The sequence below is a fragment of the Uloborus diversus genome, chromosome 4, assembly GCF_026930045.1.
Source record: "Uloborus diversus isolate 005 chromosome 4, Udiv.v.3.1, whole genome shotgun sequence".
NCBI classification, from domain to species: Eukaryota; Metazoa; Arthropoda; class Arachnida; order Araneae; family Uloboridae; genus Uloborus; species Uloborus diversus.
In genome coordinates, this window is record NC_072734.1 from 74,887,133 (window position 1) to 74,910,248 (window position 23,116).

A 23,116-nucleotide genomic window follows, 5' to 3' on the forward strand; every position below is an offset into this window, starting at 1 on the left:
GTTTCCAAGAAGAGAGGTGAAAACTAGTCCCTGGAACTGGTTTTACTACAAAAATTGCCAAAGAAAAACGACAACTGAAACTTGCTGCTGTGCAAACATTTCGACATATCAAGGGTTTTGAAAAATAAATTTCGAGATAACTATAGAAAATACATACGGGTTTTTATAGAAAATGCAGGGGGAAAATGTTTTTTCGAGACATCAAGGGTTTCGAGATAAGGAGGTTCGAGATATCAAGGTTTGACTGTACAGGGAAGATTAATGACTATGAATACGAAAGTATACAAAATAAAAACTTGCATGAGTGTTACATGCAGGTAAGAAGTTGCCGCAAAAGTATTTTGAAAGTCTTCCCATGTTTAAAATAAAGCCTGAACTGAGACACAAAAAACAATGAATGTATTTTGTTTTCGCAGACATAAGCTAAGAACTGGACACGATAGTAGAATTCCTGTGGAAATTTCCCAGATCTCCTTCTTTAAAAACCTCTGGTTCTCATCCAGGCATTTTGAAAACGTTAAAGTAAATAGATTAAACAATTTGGATCAAGTTTTGGGGGAAAATTCCTATCAAACTTGCTATGTGGAAATACACTAAAGAATAAATATAAACAGGATTGCCAACTGCTCCACAAAAATAGCAAAACTCCGCAAAAAAGTTATTTCGCCCTGCATTTCCCGGCCGAGCGTTTTCAAGCGCATGACTTAGTGTTACTAGTGCGCATGACTTAGTTTTATTTTTATGCAAGTTCTTAAAATGATTGTCAAAGCTCAAAAACATATTTAGATAAGCGGTTTTAGTATTTTTATTGAATTTTATACAAAATACCAAGCTGCTCCACTTACATAAAAATGAGCCGTTTTTGCAAATGCAAGGTTTTTTAGATTGTCTTCAATACAGTATTTTTTCTTACTTTGACTTTTTAATTACTTCTGAAATATTATTAATGAAATTTCACTTTTTAATTTCTTGTAGCCTCCTCAATATGTTTCCCACAGGCATTTTTGGAGGGCTCTGAGCCATCCTCTTTTTTTGTATTTCTCAATGCATCCTCCTTGCCCCTTTAACACATTCACTGCTGATAAACTGCCCCTTTGCCAAAACTTAGAAACAACTTATATACCACACTGATTGAAGAGGAGAAGCTGTTCAGTGTTACGCCCCCTAGATCAGCAGCAAAAGGGTTACAGATCTTAGCATATTTTTTATAAACCAAACTCTTAAAAAGCTTTTTATAAGTTAAAAAACCTTACTAATGAAAAATTCATAGCATACCTACAATTTGACAAAAGAGTATAAAAAGACATCTTTTCTACTACAAAGCTTCTAATTAAAGAGTTCCCTTTTAACTGATAAATGTGTCTTTTTCTATGAAAGCACCCTACCATTTTTTCAGTCTAAGGGAATTACTCTTCAGTATATTTAAATATGCTTTACTTTTTACCTCATAATGATCTTATCATCCAAAATTTAACTTTTCATATTTATTTGGGCAGTCAAGCTTTTACTGCACATAAAAAAGATAGAACTAAAAACTACACCTGCCCCGCTAAATAGGTCTTTAATTCAGGAGATTGGGCATTGTCAAGAATAGATCCAGGAACGGCTATGCTGACAGTCCAATCTTTTACCAATTTATGATCACCTAAAGACTTATCCTGTAGGCGTTTTACACTTTCTTCAGACTTCTTTTGCTTTTTTAAGGCTTTAGATTCTTTCCATAATTTATTCTCCTTTCCTGGTAAATAAAGTAAAATCTGTTAATTTTCAAAGTTAATAGGTCTAAAGACAACTTACTACACATTCTAAAACACCAACATAAGGAATATCAAATTACTAAGAATGCAAGAATTACAAAAAAATATTATGCTGTTACAGAAATTTGACAACTTCATATCCTTCAACGAAAAAACTACAGCAAAAAACCATTCTCATGCACCAAGAAAAATCCAGGAACCAAAATAAATCTTATGCATAGACCTTTATAAGAAAAATAATAAACATATATGTGCAACACTGTAGAATTAACAAGTTTAAAACAGCTAATTAGAGACGTACCAAGTAGCACTTTCGCCGAGTACCGAGTATGCGGCCGAGTAACGAGTTCTCGGCCTTTCACTATTCGGCCGAGTTACCAAGTACCAATTATGTTTTATGAAGAACCACCGACACATGTCATGAATTTTCAACTTATTGGAATAGTAGTATAGACCTCCTTGTCCATATAATAGTTTTTAAAACTAAATTCCTGCTGAAATTCAATTTACGCATTATATAAACAATTTTGTTAGTGTCAAATTTTACAAAAAAATTTTTAAAATTAAAAATAAATAAATAAAAGGTATGATTAATCAAGTTGGAATTAAAACAAATTTATACCAATCAATTATAGTTTTAGTCCGCAAAACATAAATAATTTTAATACAACAAATGTGCAGGAACACTGCAGACCATGTGTTTCTGCCCCCCCCCCCCCCCCGTTACAAGGAACGTCTTTTTCAGTGCATAACATGTGAGCTAAAGAATGTTAAGACATTCGACAAAAAAATCCAACTTTTGTCGGATGCCTTTAAATTCACGAGCTCCCATGTTGTGCATTGAAAAAAGAATTCCTTGCAATGCCAAAACACATGTCTGCAGTGTTCCTGCACTGTGCTTTTAACGTTGTTTTATTTCCTTTTATATTTTAAACAAAGGTATTTTCATAATTTTCTATAATTTTTGTTTGTAACAAAAATCCATTTTCAACATAAAAATTCCATTTTTTCTATACTTTTTTTGCATAATTTTACACAAATAATTTTTATCAACTTTGAAGACATTAAAATAAAGATTTATTCCATTAAAGTATTACAAACTTCATTATTCTCAAAATTTAAAATTCGAGTTATAAATTTTAATTGTAAATGTTTGCAGAATATAATTTTTGCTCTTTTTTCTATAAATTTTAGTATCTGCCTTGGACAATATTCAATTTTTTGCAACTACTCGGTATTGGCAGAGTATCTGATCAGAATTTGGCCGAGTATCGAGTACTCGGCAAATTGGCAGAGTACCGAGTAGTTATCGAGTACTCGATATGTCTCTACAGCTAATTGAAGCTATTTTCAATGAACACTGCTCACACATTCATCTGTAGGACATTATATATTAGAAAAATTAAATTCTACGACACATTTTTACATTTTACTTCAGACAGCTTTATTATCTGAACAATGTAATTTTTCTCAAGTTTACTTAGCCACAGAAATTAAAAACGTAATTCTACACTTTTTGAAATACTTATATTGATTTCAGTTGCTTTTATTAAAAATTAGTTAGCTTTAAATAAATTTTAGCTCACCATCATTTGAAAAATAAAGGGGGTTGATAACTTCGTCTGAAGAAGAGATCCATTAATTCTCTTCTTTGAGCCATGTAGATTTTTGGAAGTGATTGTAATTGATTTTGAAATAACTGCACAACTAAAAATGAAAAGCGATTCCGGAATACCAGAAATAAAATTTTAAAAGTAACTCAATGGAGTGGCGTTAGTCCATTTACAGAATCTGATTTGGTTCAGCTACATAGCTGTCAGGTAGTATGCTTGCAAGACGTCCTGGTAAAAGATAAATTTGAGCATAGATGGCCAAAAAAGTCAAAAAATAATTAACTGAAGGATTATTTGAAATAACTTTGATTTCTATACCGCAGAGCTAGCCTGACACAAGTTCAAAAATTGTGATTTTCAGCTTATTATTTCATTGTATATAGAATCCAAGTCTACATCGAGGCATGCAAACTAATTCTAAATAAAGAATAATAATTCTTTAATTATTAACCAGTGCTGAGCACGCGTCATACCATTTGCATGCGCCAGACAAATGTTTTATCTATCTCCATTCAGCAAATTTCAATTGCCTCAAAAGCGTTAAAAATAATCTAACTTTTCACATCCGACAGAATTTGAACAAATAAGCAGGTCATTTCTAGGAGAGTGCCACTCTGCCACTTATCTCCAAAGGAATGAGTTCGGAGGCAGCGTCCCGCCAAAAGAGGGATGCAGAGTCTTTATATAAACACAGCTTATACTCAAGACTTAATTTCTAACGAAAGGGTAAGAGCCTTATAGTTTGCAGACTTATTTTAATGCGAATATAGTTTAAATTCCGCCCAAAATGTGAACATTCACACGACAAAGAAAAGCGCAGTAGCTCGGCTCCCGTATGCAAAGTAATCCTTGCTTTTAATGACAAATTATAATGAACTCCAAAACTTACTCTTTTGTTTCCATTCCTTCCAACTCATTCCCTGTAAGAAAAATTTTAACAATGTGTCAGCAGTTATTATTAGACAGATTTATTACATAAATTAAAAGTTTAATCATTTACTCAAAGAAAGCGCAAGTCACTTACAGGCGCTAAACCTTCTTTAGACACCCCATTCTTCAAAGGACTGACGTTTGAAGGAGTTTTCAATTTTTCTTCCATGATTTTTATACTTCACGTTCCTTATTTAATCAAGTTAAGTTCAGCAGTAAGTTATTTTATTTAAATTAAATGCAAATCAAACCAGGGCTAAGGACGATAAACAATTCAACGTGTTCCAGGCATGTTGCCAAATATGTATAATAGCTTTTGTTACTAGAAAATAAAATTACATGTCCGTATTGATTTCGAAAAAGAAATCATGCTTTAGTTTCAAGTCATTTTCATTGTTTATGTTTCATTTATTAAAAAATAAACAAAAAACCAAAGACCTACTTGGTTTTCAATTTAAATATTGCTCTAAGAAAACTGGCACCGTGTTTCAGCCTAGTTGCTAAGCAACAAATTAAACTGCTTCCTATTTGTATGAAAACAATAGGTATTGTAATCATTTTTATGAGATTGTTAAAAACAAGCTTGTTGCGAACTGCCCGCTGAAAGTCAACGAGAAGTTAGTTTCATTTAATGAAATATTATTTTTAAAGTAAGTATTACATTTCTGTTCCCAAATTAGATAATTATTGTTCATATTCCTCGCAGAAAATGCGGAAGTTTTTCTTTCTGCTTTTTTTTTTTTAATGTACTTATTCTCATTTCAAATACAGAAACGTGTAAGAGGAAAACAATTATATTTGAAAAAATGCTCGATATTTATTGTGTTTCAATAAACAAAATTTAGAATCAAAATTTTTTTCAGCTATGTCGGTGACTAGAATAAGACCAGAAGTGCCGGAAGAACTTCCAAAACTTTTGCATGATTTTAGTTATGCAGTCATAAAAAATAACCCAACCGATATCATTAGTTTTGCTGCAGACTTTTTCCAGCAATTGTATGATGAAAGAGAAGGACAATCAACTGGTATTTTTCCTTTTACTTATTTTTCCCCTTGTAATTAGCTTAGTATTTTCATAACATTTTAGTTTTTATCAGTGGTGTATCCAGGGGGTGGATTTGGAGACATTATCCTCCTCACAAACTCTGAATTTTTCGTTTTTTGACCACAAAAAGGACGAATTCCTCTTCAAAATTTCCCCATATCCCGTTTCATAACTTTCCCTGGCTACACCATTAATTATTTTTATAGTTTTGCGCAATGATGTGAGGGAAACCAAATTTAGTTTTCAATATATTTGGGGATATTTCGATAATTGGTTTTCGAATCTGGTGCGATCGTCTCATTTTTGCATAAAAAGTTTTATTTTGGTAACCCTGCTGATTTAGAGTAACCCAACATGAATAGATGTTTCTGATCTCTTTGTTTAGATTTGCAAAGAAAAATACCTCTCGCGCAGGTGCTGGAGCCAAAAATTGGCGCCAATGAAGGAAGATTGCCAGATTCACAATTATCGAAATATTCCCATATATTTTAATATATGGGACATTTCACGGTATTTGTGACATAGGGGTGTCCATAACAAAATTTGTTAAAAGGTTAAAATTTATATATATATATTGAAAAAGCACATTCCAAAGGACATGCATGTCATATTTTTTTTCTTTATTTACTTCATATTATCCATGTAATCGCAATTAAAACGTCAAAAATACAACTTTTATCGTTACGGACTCTACATTGTATTTTTCTTCAATAGTGACTTGAACTGAATTTAAAGCCAGAAATGGTGCTTGGGACAAATAAAGTAAAGGATTATCTCTAATACATATACTAATTTTAATCAAAAAGTGCATTTGTTAAAAAATTATAAGATGTGAAAATGGTGACGATTGTAGAGTCCGTAACAATAATTAGAAGGAAAGTTTTGTTAACATTTTTATTTATGCATTTTATATCACTAAATTGAATATTTTCTAATTTCACCTAAGGTGTTACAATGTTCTAAAATAAGTTTCATAAAAAATTTTAATTCGGTATTTTTTATTAATTTTCTAAATTTGGTTACGGATTCTACAAAACGTTACAAACTCTACATTTGGCAACTGTTTCAATGCAGCTCTTTCTTCACCAAAATGCTTGAACAGCCTGCACAGAAAAAAGAAGAATAAAAGAAGCCCTTTAAAGGGAATTACAACTTATACTTTAAAAAAAACTTGGACTTTCAGAAGAATTTTCACTGCACAAGTAAGTGTATAGGAGGAGTCATAGCACATTGGTCTGGTTTTTTTTAATCTCATCATAAAATTCAATTAGTAGTTTATTTTCCACCATGAGTTACATTAAATATTTCTAATCATCCCAGAAATGTTTCAACTCATTACCTTTTTTCCCATTAATATTTTAAGAGAACTTTGTGAAGTGCACCAAGCTGCCACAGTCCCCGGGGTCCCCACATTACAAAAACAACTTGTATTACAATTTTAATGTTAAATACTATCCAACATTTGTACCAAACAAATGTTTTGTGATTAGAATCAAAAACCAAAGTTTAAAGATCAATATAATTAAAATTGACCAACATCTACTGTTACACTTTTTCAAGAATCAGCACAATTTGTGTTTTCAACAATTTCACTATTGCTAATACTGGAGTATTACTTTTTTAATTGTTCTAAAAGTTTTTGTGGGTTTTCTAAAAGTGAACCACCATACCCTAGGTTCTTGGTCTTAAAAAATTTTATCCTATTTTTTTTTTTTTTTTTACAATAAAAAATTAAACTGCTAATACTTAAGAACTAAAAGAACTTATTTTAGGAAAGGAATTCAATGTATTTCTTCATCCTTCATGAAAACCATTTTAAAAAATAAATTTGCTTAGTTATGAAAGTTAATCAATCAAAAATAGCACTGCCAAAATAATTTTCTAAAATTTGTTCAAAATAACTGTACCAGATGATTTCATTATAGGAATTGTGGAACTATAGGCGCTACTTTTTGTTCGTCGTAAATTTAAAAAAAAAAGGACATTAAAATTATCAAGGCCGGTCTAATGAGCCCTAATTTCTCTTATTATCTTATAGGATGTTTACTGATCTGGTGGTTCCGAATTTCAGTATAGTTCCAGTGTGACGTTTGAAAAATTTCCAGTGTTATATTATATTTTACAAAAAAAAAAAAAATCACTTCACGATAAAATAAAGGAGCAAAGTAAGGCATGTCAGATGTCATTTAGTACATTAATGTTAGGGCCATTAAATGAAAATATAAGATCTTTTGTGCCCTACATGACCAATCATACATTTATTTTATTAAATGCAGTTATTTAAATTAGAAATGAACAAAATTTTGTTGCTTAAAAATATATGTGATTCCTGAAGCAAAAAATGTTGCCTTTTTTAATTGAATTAACAGAAAATTTAACTTACCTTTAAAAATGCAATTTAAAATTTTTGGCTTAAAAACATCTTCTCCCTAACATGTCCCGCCCCCTTAAAATTTATCCAGAAATTTCGATTTACTGAAGATGGTCCGATATTGATCACTTCAGATAATCAAGGTTTTACTTTAAAAGTTAAATTGTTAGCAAAATTTGCATAAAAACCTATCATTTCTAATAACAAATTCAAGACTTAAGAAATCAACATATCACTTGGTCTGTTCCAACAGGAGGCCACCTTCAATCTGGTACTCCCCCCCCCCCCAGAGCTTTAATGCACTTCCTTAAATATCCCACAGACCCCCTCCCCCATAATATCAAGAACTTCCCCCCAAAAATGAGAAAAATACCCCTCAAAACACCCCTAAAATACCTCAGTGGCACATTCAGTGGCTGGGGGGGGGCATGCCCCCCCCAGGTGGGCACCCCTCGCACATATGATGAAGAAATAGCTGTAACAGTTGATTCTATCATTGTAACTATTGAAAATGAGGTAGTATTTTTGTTGTTTAGACTCTATAAACAATAATTCAAAAAATACTCCAACGTGACAAATATGTAGAGTCCGTAACATGTTCATAAACATGCAGTTCTTTAGTAAATAATTCTATAAAAAATATTTTTACCTTTTGAAAATTATTTATTAATTTTTAAATGTATTACGGATAAACTGAGACATAGTAGAAAACCCTCATTAGGTAAGAATAGTTATTACTTTCACAGAAAATTTGAAGATAGTTTAAGCAAAAATTTCCATGTCTTTTGAGTGTAGAGTCCGTAACATGCTATATATCATCCTATATCTTTAGAAATTCAACACAAATCTAAACTTTTTTTCAATGCTGTGACATAAGTACACATAGGACTAATCATTTCCAAAAGTTTAACTTTACTATTTGCACTAATCATGAGTAGGAGGCTAAAACATCCTTATGATGTATAGAGTCCATAACAGCCAAATACTGTGAAATGCCCCATATATTAGATTCAAAAGAACTTTACATATTAGCTTCCAGCATTCATTTCAATTACAATAAGTTAATTCCTAAAGTGTTTTCCACAAAGGTAGTTGAATAGCTTTATTGTTTTGGAAAAGCAAAAATATTTCTTCGGTATTAGCTTTTGAAGAAATAGCTAAAAGCCCAAGAAGATTATTTTGTAATATTTGAGTGACAATGATGAAAGGTGACGCTGATCTCCTAAAAAAATGTTGGGCATGAATTTATAAATACAGTCGGACCCTGATTTAGGCAGTTCTCAAAAGGTGGGAACAAAAAAGTTAACTTTGAGCAATTTCAAAAATTTTCAAATTTGACATCAATTTTGCTTTTATTCTATAGTATGCATACCTACAACATAATATATGAACATGAAAAGATAGCAGGTATTTGTAAAAATTGTTAATTAGCAAATTAAATCAGCAGTCTGTAGGTAACAGATTTTGGACATCATCATAATGTAAGTTTCAGCATTTTTGACAATTGTTAATCTGATTTTTAACTTTTCCAATGAAAATTTTATTTACTACTTTTTGAATTTTGCAATTTAATAATAAAGAGGATATTAATGAAGTACTTGAAGGGCTATACATACTGCTCTTTACATATAATAAAGTTTTGGAATGATTTTGAAGAAGTTGATAAAAGGTTATAAAAAAGCTTCAAATTAAAAATAATACAAATGTAAAAAGTGACATCAGTTTTAATAATGAATATTTTTTCTAATGTCATAAGAATTAAAACGATGTCTAAAAAAAATTATTGAAAAAAGAAATTCGTATTTCTATTTGGAGATTGAAAAATTATGTTTCCAAAAGAAAGAAGAGAAAAAAAATTCTGAAATAACAAAAGCGGGGAGGAAAAAAAAATTGCTAGTGCAGGCGATAAAGTCGCCAAAACTAATGCAGCTGACGATAAACTACATTTGTCGAACAGGAATTCCCCTCTGGTAACCTTTAGCTTATCGTATACTGTGTTGTCGCCAACGGAGGTTTGTTTGGCGATTTTAGCGCAAAATGGCTTTTGTTGCGATCATAACCAGCCATGTTTCTACTGTAAATTATGTATTGTTCAATGTGTAACGTATTAATTATGCAAAATACCAATGGATTAAAGAAGATAACATTATAATAACCTTTTTTATTGAGGTTAGAAGTTAGTGGATCATCAAAAATTATGAATAAACGGACAGAATTATCGACGTCAAGATCGTAATGCCATTTGGACATCTCACATGTATGATTAAGAAAAATTATTTTTCTTCTAAGATACTGCATAAAAGCTTATGAAAACACTTTGAAACAATTAAAAATTGATTCTGAGGATCGATAAATACCTTTAAAACGGAAACATCATATACTTAATTCTCAAATAATAACATTGTAAAGATCGTAACTTTTGGACATGCATCAAATTTCAAACTTACTTTTTTCTAAAATTGTTTACAAAGTAAATAATCTGTCTTTACTTTTGTTATTTGTGTAAAATATTAACAAAAAATTATTCAGTGTTCGATTCATACCTTTAATTTTTTTTTGAAACGTATAGAAATAATTTTAAAAAAATTTTTTTTAATGATACATTTGCTCAGTTAACGTTTTGGTATGTCCAAAATTGTGCCTTTTAGCGAAGAAAATATTTTTTAAGGGTATTTGAAGAGCATTTTTTCCATAATTTATGTCAATTCTTGTCTCTATACCGTGTTATTATTTAACTCAAAATTTTTTGAGTCGATTAAAATGAAAGTTATTTGGTGTTGAAGCTTCAAAGTTGAGGTCTGTGTTTGCTCAATATTTGTAAACCTATTTTTCATGACGTCCTAAGCTATTGAAAAAAGATTTTGGATCCTTCTGGGTAATTATTTCTATAACAACCCGTGGCAGTTTCATAAGAGGGGTAATGTTGGTAGTTACCCTTATCAAGGTTTTTTTTTAATAGAGCAAAAATATGTGTCTACTTTTAAGTAAAATTTTTTGGAAAATTTAAGAAGGTGTAATATTCTTCTAAAATATCGCTGAGAAAAAATTAATCAGCAATAAATTACTTAGAATGTAAAATTTGAAGGCAGGGCAACCTTACTATCTAACTTTTAGAGGAAAAGTCTGTTTGGAATCTTTTTTTTTTTTTTTAGGTCGCAAGCTCTTGCCACAACACTTGATCATTCTCAAGTTTAATTTTTGAATATTACAACTTTTGTACAAATTTGAACATTTAAAAAGAAAATGTTAGCTACAGCCTACATGGAAATTTTAATCCTATATATCAGAGGTTCTCAAACTGAGTGCCGTAGGAATTCTTGAGGGGTGCCGCGAAGTATCCGTGGTATCAATATATATGTAAGGTGAGTGTGCCAAAAAATGCTCGGTTGACCAGTCAAGAAGTCCTCCATTTTTTGATAAAGTATGAAAAAACTCCCTAGATTCTCTTTCATCCTCATTAAAAACCCTAACTGATAATAAAGCATTATCATCAAGTCACTTTTAACAACCAGGCAACAGTGTAGCAAAAGCAGGGCTGATCCTAGGGTGTCGGCCGCCCGTGTGTGAAAACCTAATGTGCCGCCCCTTTAGAGAATTTTGCGTAATTTGACTAATACTTAACATCCTTATCCATACTCTTCAAATTATTGAATCAAGTTCGATCTTTAAAAAAAAAAGAAAAAGAATAAAAAATAATTAATTTATAAAAAGTAAGAAAAGTTTTTCATTGAGTCCGCAAAGAAATTTTGCAAAATTGACCTCAAAAGTCAATTTTAGGACCTTTTTGAAAACTTTAGGGGTAAGTTATTTTGGGTTTCCCATCTGAATTTCTTTCAAAATTTAAGTCAATTTTAAGCTATTTTTGGTGACTTTAGCTTAGGAAGGGTCACGGCACTTCCCGAAAATTCTCCAAAGCTGAAGTTTTAAACACACAATTTTGAGCTATCTTAGTGACATTACAGAAAAGAAGGGGATTCGAACGCCTGTCATCCAAATTTTCTGAAATTTAAGACTAAAACACAAATTTAGGCTGTCTTTGGTGACAGTAGGGATCCGGCAGAATTTCTTCGGAAATTTACAAAGTACCGTACTTTTAAATCACATTTTTTTTGGCAGTGATGAAACCGGAAAACAATTTTGAGGGGGCACTCTTGAAACTTTCCACATCTAATAGGGGCTCCAGGGTTCTGATTCGAAAAAAAATCTGACATTATAGTCATAAGAACGCAATTTTAGAGTATCTGGTAATGATACAGGGAGGAAAGGTTCGGAGGACTCCTGCTGAGATTTTTGAAGTCATAAAAATGAAGTCATAAAAATGTGTATAATAAATATTTGTTGCATTAAGGTAAGAGATGCGACATAGGGGTTGCCTCCGATCGATTTTTTCGAAAAATAAAATAAAACCTCCCTGCGCCTAATTTTTTATAAATTGAAGTTCCAAAAACGCAGTTACAAACTTAGGTGATGTTACTTGAAGGGTAGGGGTGTTTTGGGACTGTCCCAAATTTTTTTTTTTGAAACTGAAGCCCTATAAAATGAAGTTTTGGAGCCATATTCAGTGATACTAGGGGGAGGGATTTAAACGTAATCAGAAACTTTTTTGAAGTTGTAGTTTTTTTTTACTTTCAGATTTCATCCAGGAGCATTAACTCACATTATTTTAAGATAACTGTGTGCTAAGCGCATTCCCCAATTATCATTTTAGAAATCCGGGGCTCTCCTCCGCAAATCTTTCGAAATTAAAGTCCAAAACATTCCTTCCATTCTTTGTGCAATCTTTGATCAGATTAGAAGAAGGATCAGAGTTTTTGTTGATGCTCCCTAGAAGCACATTTAAAAGTCATCTTTACTTCAAACATGGGGGAGACTATGAAGTGTTAAAAATAGAAATTTTAAAAAAAGGCTATATGATTGACCAAGTTAAGAAAAGGGGGGGGGATGAAACTAAGATAGGGTTCTAAAGATAAGTGGTTCTGGTTCATAGGGAAATAAAGGAGTATTTCATTAAAGAGTTCTAAAATTCAAAGCCTAAAAATGCAGATTAAATGGACCAACACGCTGTGCACTAACATTATATTTTTCTTAAACTATACTAAGCTATCAGGAAATCAGGGCTTATTTTTAATAATTTGATAATTATTTAAAATTCAGCATATTTTTTCCACTTATTTTATGTTTTTGCAATGAGAAATCCTTGAGAAATAGAACTATTGTTTAATTAATAGAAATATATGCTGCTTACGGATGCCCCTAGCTTTGGCCGCCCGCGTGTGGTGCACACCCGATAGGATCGGCACTGAACAAAAGTTGTTGCAGAAGAGTGATGTCAAAACCAACTGATCTTTTTTTTTTTAGGGTAAATTTTGTTTCTACATTGTTCCCTAAAGTTTGACTAGCATGAAAAATGTTGAATATTTTTCTTGAAACCTAAATTAGGTAGTTGATGAATTTAAAAAGAAAAATGTTGTTGTGTGCCCTCATTTTTTTCTCCAAGATTTGATTTACCTAGAAAAGTGAGATCAATAGGAGCATGGTTCGCCGTATTAACACTCCGCTGTTCTTATAATCTAACACCGGGTGTTTGAGAAGAGGATATGATCTTGTGTTGCATATGCTGCACAAATTTGCAAGAACTGTGCGCAGGTGTGGAAAAAACCCTTAAAAATAATGATTTATTAGTTGCTTACTTAATAGAGATAGACTAGGGTGCCGTAAGAAAATTCTAAATCTTCGAAGGGTGCCAAGAGTCAAAAAAGTTTGAGATCCCCTGCTATATATGCATCCTGCAAAACAGGGGGAATATTATATCGGTACATACCATAAAGTACCTAAAAAGAGCCCTCTTAAATCTTGCAGAAAGTGGCCAAAACACGAGCTGGAATGCTTAAAGGAAAAGTAAAAAAGAACCAATTAAAACTTTTTCTTCTCTGCTAATTAAAGGCATTAGTAGAGTAAAGGCATGTCATTTTTTTATTCATGCAACTAATTCCATTCATTAATCTTTCAGTTCATCCTCAAAAAGAAAAATTATCACTGTAGCTAAATGCACAGCGGTGCTTTTCCCTTAAAAAATACTACTAATATAAACAATCATGGAAAAGAATATCAACAAATGTGATCAAGACACTGTCTCGATGATTCATCCTTCTAACTCGTCTTTTAATTTCCAGTTAAATGCAGAGTGTGATCGTAAATTTATGTGGAAAAAACTTTAATTAATCTTTTACTTTTTTTTTTTTTTTTGTAACTCATGTATTTGAGATTGAGTATTTTCATTTAAGCTGTCAAAGAGTCTCGAACTTCATATGCCTATGACTAATTGTCTACCATTTTGAAAATGTGTTGTTTTAAAAATAGCCTAAAGTTGGAACTAAGCTTTTTGGAAATGAATAAAATTAAAAAAGAATGAATTAATATAAAATTTGATTAGTGTAGTTTTCATACATATATTGAAGATTTTTTTGTTTTTGCAGTTGCTATTTTTGTGAAGGGTTTTGTTGTTTTTTTCTGTTAATCAATTCCATTTTATAATTCCCAAAATTAATCCAAGTTGAGGAAGGAGAAAGGTGGATATTTGAAATTTTCACCTGAATGAAATTCCAAGAAAGCTAGAGGAGGGCATATTTAAGCAGTTTTATCTTTACATAAGAAAAAGAGGACAACATCCCTCTTGTCAGAATGAACATAACTCTTTTTAAATTGTAATTAAAATTAGTTTTTAGAATATATATTTTTTACTTTTGGTGGTAAAATTGAAACTATTTGACAATGTGTTAAAATCTGTTCAAGAAGATAAGTGCTTGGGGTAGGGGGACAAGAAACAGAAATTTCAATTTGAGTGTATCAAGGGCTAAAAGAAATTAGGACACAATTTTGAATAAATTTTAGAACAGCAAATATCACTCAACAAAAACAAACACTGCTATTTTTAAACAGACGCATCATTTTTGATACTTTCATTTCGGTCTGCACCTGTACATTTCGGTCTGCACAAATGTGCACGGTAGAAAAAGTTTGAATCAATTAAATTGCTACAAAAATGTGGAGTAAACTAATGAAAATTTTAGGATATTTAGAACAAAGTTCAAAATTTTAGAAATTTTTTTTTAATAGGACAACTTTAACCCGGGTATATAAAATTTAATAGGAGAATAAAATATACAGCTGTTTTCTTGAAATTATTTTGAAAACAAAAATCATTCATATTGTAGAAATCAGGGTTAGCAAGTTGGGATGGGACAGTTTTCGAATTTTTACTTTGATCTGTACAATTTTTTTTAAACAAAAAAAAAAAAAAAAAAAATTCTGAAAATGATATGGGGAACAGATATTTTTCAAATGTTTGAATTATGTAAGCAATATAGTTTTAAATTTACTCAGTAATTCATCTTGATGGTTTTGTTTTACAGATAAACCAAAAGGTTCCCAAGAAAACTTGCAGATGAAGGATCAAAATGATTAATCAAAAAAGATAATATCAACAAATAAAGATAAAGTAATACTCCAAAATTGTTAAACAAATAAAGATGTAAGGAAATGGATTTGTCCGAAAATAAAATTATTATTATTCCACTTTATTATCAAATTACATACAACACTTTTTATGTTTCTTTTGCTACCAGTGTCTTATTTGTGTAAGAATAGTTAGGGTAGACCAACTACTGAATGAACACTTAAGCAGAATTTTATTTTCAAAAATTCATAGCATTGTTAAAAATTATAGCATTTGGCACAAAAGTAAAAACTTTTTAGATGGTAATTCAATTACTTTTAAAAAGTTTGAGAGAACTTCTCTAGTTCGGTATAAGGTTTTTTGGGGAATTGAAATGATAAAAGGTACCCTGACCCAGTGAATGAACACCCCAACCAGTAGACGAATGCAGCATTTTCTAGTAGTCGAACTCACTTGTAACGAACACAAAGGAACCGCTATATTTACTTGTTCTCATCGAGTGCTCGTAAAAAAACTCACAAAAATTCATACATTCTTGCTTTGTTAGTTTTTATTTCTATAAAATACTAAAGAAGTTGGTTCTATACTTTGAACTGTTTTGTCTCTTTCTTTCCTATGTTATTGCTTTCTAAAAAATAATCGTAACTATCACTTCAATCATTTGTGATATCACTTCAAAGAAACGTTGAAGTTTTTCTGTACATCAAAACCCATTGAGCATGTTAAGAGTGATTAAGATTAAAATTCTTTATATTTGTTGTTACTTTCACTATGACTTTATTCATCTGCTTTAGTTTGAGTTAGAGATAAATTTCCTTGAAAGTAAATTTCACAGAAGTGATAACAGTGCAGTCAAAAAGTCTATAATTTTTAAATGATTCTCTACTCCATATTTTTTTTTCTTTAAGGCTATCGTAACTTGTTCTCAGGATTTATGAGACATTGAGCACTTTTTCAATTAATTTCAAAATGCTAAAAGAAGTTTTCGGAAAAAAAGGTTGCACTGAGCTGGAAGAAGTCAATAGAAATTTTATGAATCCCAAAATATATTGCTCGCTTTAAGCAAGGTTTGCTCCTTAAAAGCAAGTTATGCCTCCATAGACTTAATATTGTGACAACCAAGTATTTCTGAATTCCTCGTTAAATCAGGGTTTGTTATGAGCGCGTTCCAACTAGTTTTCTTTCTGGAAATGGGTAGGAGGAAGTTACAACTGTCAATTCATCTAAGAAAACTGTTTTAAAATCTTTTTTTTTTTTTTCGAAAACATTACCAAGTGCTCATTCACTTGAGGGGGGGAGGGGGGTATTCACTGGATGGTCTACCCTACTATGTTGCCATATTAAACATTTTTCTGCACTTGAGTACTTGTTTCCTAGATAAAAATTAGTACATCTTATAAGATTTGATGCCCTCAAGAACTGTTGAATCAAACAATTTCAAAACAACTTGGACTTTTTAAAACTTTATTTTTGTATTATTTTAAAAGTAATTTATCATAAAAATCAATTAACTTGTTAAGATTCTTCATTTTTGTTGTGTTCAGTTTTAGTTATACTCTAAGCACTTTATCCATTTTCTGTTTTAGTAAATATAAAGCAGTATTTCTAAAAAGGTACAAATACCAACTGTTGTTGTTATATCAGCTGACAAACATTATTATCTGCTTAAGTGATTTAGCATAGATACATAGTACATCATATAGCTACATTATATACATGTACATTTTTCAAGTATCTAGACTCATGTCTACACAAATGGCTCCTTGTTTTAGAGATGTATTAGATAGGTTCGAGAGGATTCAGTTTTCATACGTTCAGCAATTGAGAAAATGCGTATAATTTAAAAAACATTTTCGAAAACCATCACTGAAATTTAAATTCCAGAAAATGTTGGTTTAGAAAAATAGAGATTGCAAAACCCGCTGGGGTAGCTTCAATGCAATATTGAAGAACTTCTGTAAGCATAAGGAACTCAAAACCTTTAACTTAAAGTGCACAATATTTTTCTACAAAGAAGAAAGCCATGTAAAACCTGCCATTATTTATATATTCCGCACGATTCTATAAGGGGCGACAGAAACTTGAATGAAACATAGGATGACTTGCATGACAGTGCAGTAAGTTAAGCTGCTCAAGTTTTTGAGTGTCTCTTTAAAGAGTGAGAGGTATAGTTAGTGAAATCATCCAAAAACTTTTACTGAGCCTACGACTTGGTGAAACCAAGTAGCACTCACCCCTTGCAGTAATGAACCAAATTCACTGATTCAATGACTAACGTTAATGAAACAACAATGTATTCTTAATGAAGTTAAACAGGATGCAGCAAAACATATATAGCCATCTTTTTATCTGAAATTTGCAGTTCTTGGGGGAAAAAATTATAAGAGTAGAAAAATCTATTTCAGAAGATGATGAAGATAATGAGCATCTTTTGCAAAAGTGGAGCCACAGCACGTGTTTTCGTCAAGTTAAGAAAAAATCCTTTCTCATCCTGTACTAGCGATGCTTTGTTGGCTACTAGCGGCATTGGACCTTTTTAGGGCACACTTTTGCGTAACAAACAAGAATTACTAATTGAAATTTGACTTTGTAGAGCTCTTCAATTGGTGTGCGGATTTCGAAAAAGCTACTAATTCAAGTAACAAAAGCAGTCCTTCCTAAAAAGCACAACTTTTTCTATTTTTAGAAGAATAAAGTCAATCCCGCGGGATCCTGCTGAACTAGCTCCTTACAATCCCAAGGCATTGAAATCAGAGGGGGATTGGAAAATCTAGTATTGGAGCTGGTTCAGAAGTTTTTTTATGAACATTTTGCTTTTTATAGAGCTGTTGGCAGGGATTATCCAAGATTTGATGGTGAACTGGAAGCAATTTAATATCTCCTTGAAATAAATTAGTGTGCTGAAACAAAAATTCAGTAACCTAGTTATCCTGTCAGACTCCAAGCCATCTCTAATATATTAAGTTTAATTCACTTCTAGAGTGTGTCTCTTTTAAATTCACTTCTCAACTTTGTGGCAAAAAAATGCCATAGTGGAGTTGAAAGGGCTGATTACCTCACAAAAAAAAAGGTTCCACTGTGTTACTGAGACCAAATAATCTGTTGACTTCTCATTCCACTGAAATTCTCACCAAAATGGAATTTGAGAATAAATTTAAATTGGATATTTCAATATTAGCTAAGAGGAAGGCCAGTGGACATCTTTTGAACTGTGGATTGGCTGTTCCAGACCTTCCATAAAATTCTGTTGTGGCCATTTTCAGGTTTTAAATGGAAACGATTGCCTAAATGCCATTTATTTAAAATAGGATTCACCAGCTTGCAACCTATGCGATTCTGAACTTGTAACAAACAGCTTCCATATAGACAGGTGCATTGCACTTAAGGATTTTAATTGTAATTGTTCAAAAGTATTAGGAGGTCAAAAAGCAAATAATTTAAACGTTAAATGCTTGGTGTTTGTATGAATAAATAGGTATTTGTATGAATAGAGGGATGCATTATGTATAGAAATGTTGCTGGATAACATATGATGATAAAGTCAGAGTAGTTAATTTTCGAAGAATAAATTAACCAGGTGACTCAGCAACTTTTTTTTTCACTTTGCCATCAAAATTTTTGTAGCACCTTTGATTTTTTTTTTTTATTATTATTATTAAGTCTTTGCAAATCTAAAATATATTTGTGTAAAACCCTGCTATTTTTCTTGCCTAAAAAGCCAATGAAACATATGGCACTTTAAGTGCCAATAAAACACATGTATGCAATTTAAATTGTAAATCTGTGCCAGTAACTTAGGATTTATTAATATGTAATCAGTGCAAATGTACTTTTAAAATGTGAATTAGGTTTAAGTTAAATCCAAAAAACTTAAGCATTTTTATTATAAGTAGGTTTAATAATAAAGAGTACACAGAATAAAAATTAAATATTTTAATTATTATAATATTCCATGATTTCTAAGCTTCCAGTTTCAATGTCAAGAACATATTTTCAAACAATCGATCATTAATCTTCAGATACAGAAATATCTTTACACTGTATTATTTATTCTGAAAAAAAATCCAAATTAATTTAAAAATCACTGATTTCCCCTTTTTTTTATGTTTACCTTCATTTTATTTTTTGTTGATGCAGTAAAGATGACTGCATTGTTCTAATTACTATGAAAAAACATCAAGCTTGCTATTGATACTATTCCTAAGTTAATGATTCAATTAAAAAACAAAATTTTCATGTACTTGAACTGAACTTTCTGAACAGTAAAAAGATTGTGTACATAACAATTTACAAAATTATCATCCACTTACTCAACGTCGCCTCAGAGCAACAATAAGATATCTATTCCCAGAAATAACACTAAGATGTCCTACAGTTGCTCTGAGGCAACAAAAAGGTCAGTCTTTTTTTTTTTTTTTTAATTCTATTTATCCCACTAGGCATGAATATTTGATCAATGAATGTTGGCAATATCAAAAATTTAATGAGGATTGAACTAGAATTTTTAAAGATTAAAAAACAAATACATAAATTTGAAAAATTTTGTGCGTATTTATGTAGTATAAATATCTGAGATTTCATAGAAATGTTTGTTAATTAAAATTATTTTGAGGGCTGCTAATTACTCACATTATTTTTGAAAGTCACCATAACATATAAGAACTGTTAATAGTTTATAGTTAGTATGTTTCTTCAGCACGCTTTTGTTTACCTGCAAACTTCGACACTTCAGAGGTTTTCACAGAAAAATCGGTGTTTTGTCAAAAATCTCCGTCTTGTCAAAAATAGGTTTTAATATTTAGTTTTTAATATTTAACAGCCGACCCTAAGAATCACATTATTATGTAATATTGAAGAACCAGTTTTATGAAATCTTTTCTTGGCTCCTGCAAATTCCCAAAAGTGAACTTCTCCCATTATTTTTCCCACATAGAATTTTTCCTTTTTGCTATGGTTGTAAGTAAAGCTATAATCAGAAGTTCAACCAGATTACACAGATTGAAGAAGCCAAGTCCGATTGGACCACTGATATCAAAGTAAAATACAATATTTTTTCCATATTCAATAAAATATGATTCAGAAAAATTTGCTGATCATGTAAAGTAGTAAAAAAGAGCAATACATATACAGGGTGATTCATTATGAATGGGCCAAAAAGTATGGCGCAGTGTGACTGCTGTACTAGATTTATTCAGCCAAAACAAATTTACTCTGCAAGTACAGCTATGCAAGTTTTATTTGGCAACAGGGAAAAGTCATTGAATAACAAACTCGCCGCTAGAGGTGCTGTTAAACAAAATGTCCTCCATGCAAGAGAAAGTGTACTGTATTTTCAAATATGCCGAAACCTCCTCCTCGGTAACAGTTTAAAGACATTTTCATAAGAAATTTCGCAAAAAAACTCCGCTTGAACGAACATCTACCCCATTGCTGGATTGGCCGTGTTGGGTCACAGGATTTGACATGTCTTCGTTGGCCGCTGATATCACCAGATCTAATGCCCTGTGATGTTTTTTCTCTGGGGTTTCGTTAAAGATAAGGTGTTTGTGCCTCCACTTCCTCTGAAGAACTGAAGCAGCTGATAACTGCAGTGTTGAACTTCATCACAGGGTTGCTATTACAAGTGCGGCAGGAGCTTGATACTCATGCAGACATTAGTCGTGCCATGGGAGGGTCAAATATTGAACACATGTAGAAACTTGAATAAATGTAGTTTTGAGGTAAATTTGAATTTTCTAAATATGTTAAATACAATGTTCACAATCATGTTTTCTTTTTGTCCCATTCATTATGAATCACCCTGTACTTTAAAGCCTTTTTTCAAACTCAATTGTTAACTAGAATTTTCTGTACAGATAATGGAATTAATAAATATTTATCAATTTTAAAAATAGTTCCAAGAAAAGCATATCCAGAATTACAGACAGTAATATTGTATAAAAAATAAATCATGAAAATATACTTTATAAATGGGAATGGCAAAAAAAAAAACTTTCAAGGCAGTTGTTAACAATATGTCGACTTTTAAATCTTGAAAGCATCTGAATATTATACAAGTATCATCAGTTTTGTAAAAGGTGGTACAAATGCTTTGTACATAACACTATCTACAAACAAGAAGCATTTTAAATCTCAAAAGCAAAAAAATTCTGAGTATTCGAGGAATGGTTGGGAAATTTAAAAACATAATAATAAAATACAAAGGTGGGAGAATATCAGAAAAGAACTGTGAATTAAAGAAAAATATAATGCACAACAAGTTCATATGCAAATTAACAGGTTTAAGCACATATCAATTATGTTTTCTTCAAATAAAATGATTATACACATAAAAAAACATGTACAATATTTTTTAATTCACTAAAACAACAGCTTTCACCTTTGACAAATAATTTCTATTCTTAGTGGGGTTTTTCAGAATTTTTTTTTTTTTAACAGGAATGAATTTTGAGTTTATAAAATTATAAGCATATCAATTTTAAAATCTAAATATTGAAAAATGTACTTTTTACACCGAATTTAGAGTTGACAATATGCAAGTGAAACTATTTTTTCGTAGTTTAAATTTGTATGTGCTATTTTGAAATGGCAGCCCTGTTATAAATTTTAAATTTGACACAGTTGCAACATAAAATGGGCATAACATGAATAGGCATAAATATTACTATACCATTTATAACTAATAAAAAATAATATACTTTTTGGCACTATTCAAAGTGAAAAGCTACAAAGTTTTTTTAGGATATATTTTTTTTTTTTAAATAATTTAGCATGCTAAAATAAATCAGAACTATAACCCTTTGAAAGAGGAAAATAAAGAAAGATACTTTTTCAATGTGATGTTCACCAAAAATTATGAGAATAACAAACACAACTTGGTTTGATCAACACTATGACAAATATAAATATATATAACATAAACAAATAAACTATAATGTGTACCATACACAATCAGATTCTTTTTTTTTTTGAGCAATCACGATTGCTAATTGTTTTCATTTGACCTTGATGTCCCTTTCCTTTTTCAACCCTACCGTCCTCTGCAGGTGCGTCTCTTCTGGTCCTGAGCACTGTCCCTCAGTAGCCGCTGCTCCTGGATGGTGGCATCCATGTAATAGACACACGCACGCTCATACACACTCACACACATACGCCAACGTGCATACACAGGTCTATGCACACACACAAGCCTACACATACACAACTATACACACGTAACTGCCCGAGAGGAGGGGCAGGAACCGTTTCTAGAAACAAGCGAATGGAGTAGTAACCATCGAGTAGGGTCCTGTCGCAACTCATGATTGCAAAACACATAATTTGAATTCAAAATTTCAGAATTCAAATTAGTTTTGAAAATTTGAAAGTTTTTTTTAAATTAGTTTTCAAATTTATTTATTTATTTTTTTATTTTAAATATTAAAATTTTATTTACAGCACTAAATAAATTACTATGAATGTTAGGGTTATAAATGTATAACATGAATAGGTGAATATATGACAATTTTGTCAAATTAATAAAAATGAAGATTATACATCCACAACATTATCTTATCTATGTATAAAAATGGATATTGGTAAATGGTGTGGCTGTGTGTGTTCCCTAAGATCTCAGAAACTACCCCGCTGATTTGGCTGAAACTTTCACCATTTGTTCTTTTTGGTACTGGGAAGGTTTATGGACCAGTTCGAAAAAAATCCGATAGTTCCTTTTTTATTCTAATTTAATCCCAATTTTTGCATAAATGCCCCAATAAGGGGGTGAAAAAATACTTGCATGTGTTAACATTATGTGTCCAACGAAAGTGCTGATTTTTCTGCTGAAGTTGTCGTCATCAATCAGAATTTTCTAAGTTTTATAAAAAACGAGTTATAAGCTTTTTAGTTCCATGTTCGAAGGTTTCTATGAATCCAATTCATTATTTAGTGTATCATCCAATCCCA

At 31.2% G+C, this 23,116-nt stretch overlaps 2 protein-coding genes and 1 long non-coding RNA gene across 3 annotated transcripts in view; 1 reads left to right on the plus strand and 2 right to left on the minus strand.

Moving 5' to 3' along the window:
* Positions 1-4,580, minus strand: part of LOC129220344 (putative methyltransferase C9orf114) — a 64,057-nt gene extending 59,477 nt beyond the window's left edge. Inside the window, exons 1-3 of the mRNA XM_054854750.1 lie at positions 4,395-4,580; positions 4,260-4,290; positions 1,542-1,738 (exon numbers count right to left, since the gene is read on the minus strand). Coding sequence (XP_054710725.1) covers positions 1,542-1,738; positions 4,260-4,290; positions 4,395-4,469 — 303 coding nt within the window. The 5' untranslated portion in view covers positions 4,470-4,580. The remainder of the gene's footprint in view (positions 1-1,541; positions 1,739-4,259; positions 4,291-4,394) is intronic.
* A 232-nt stretch (positions 4,581-4,812) lies between these two features.
* Positions 4,813-15,314, plus strand: LOC129220345 (uncharacterized). The gene is made up of 3 exons (XR_008580461.1): positions 4,813-4,950; positions 5,164-5,325; positions 15,129-15,314. It is a non-coding gene; the product is annotated as an uncharacterized LOC129220345 (long non-coding RNA).
* A 3,748-nt stretch (positions 15,315-19,062) lies between these two features.
* The window catches only part of LOC129219672 (deoxyribonuclease-2-like), a 29,742-nt gene continuing 25,688 nt past the window's right edge, over positions 19,063-23,116 (minus strand). The window contains exon 8 of the mRNA XM_054853948.1: positions 19,063-19,224. The gene's annotated coding sequence lies outside the window, so the exon portion shown is untranslated. The remainder of the gene's footprint in view (positions 19,225-23,116) is intronic.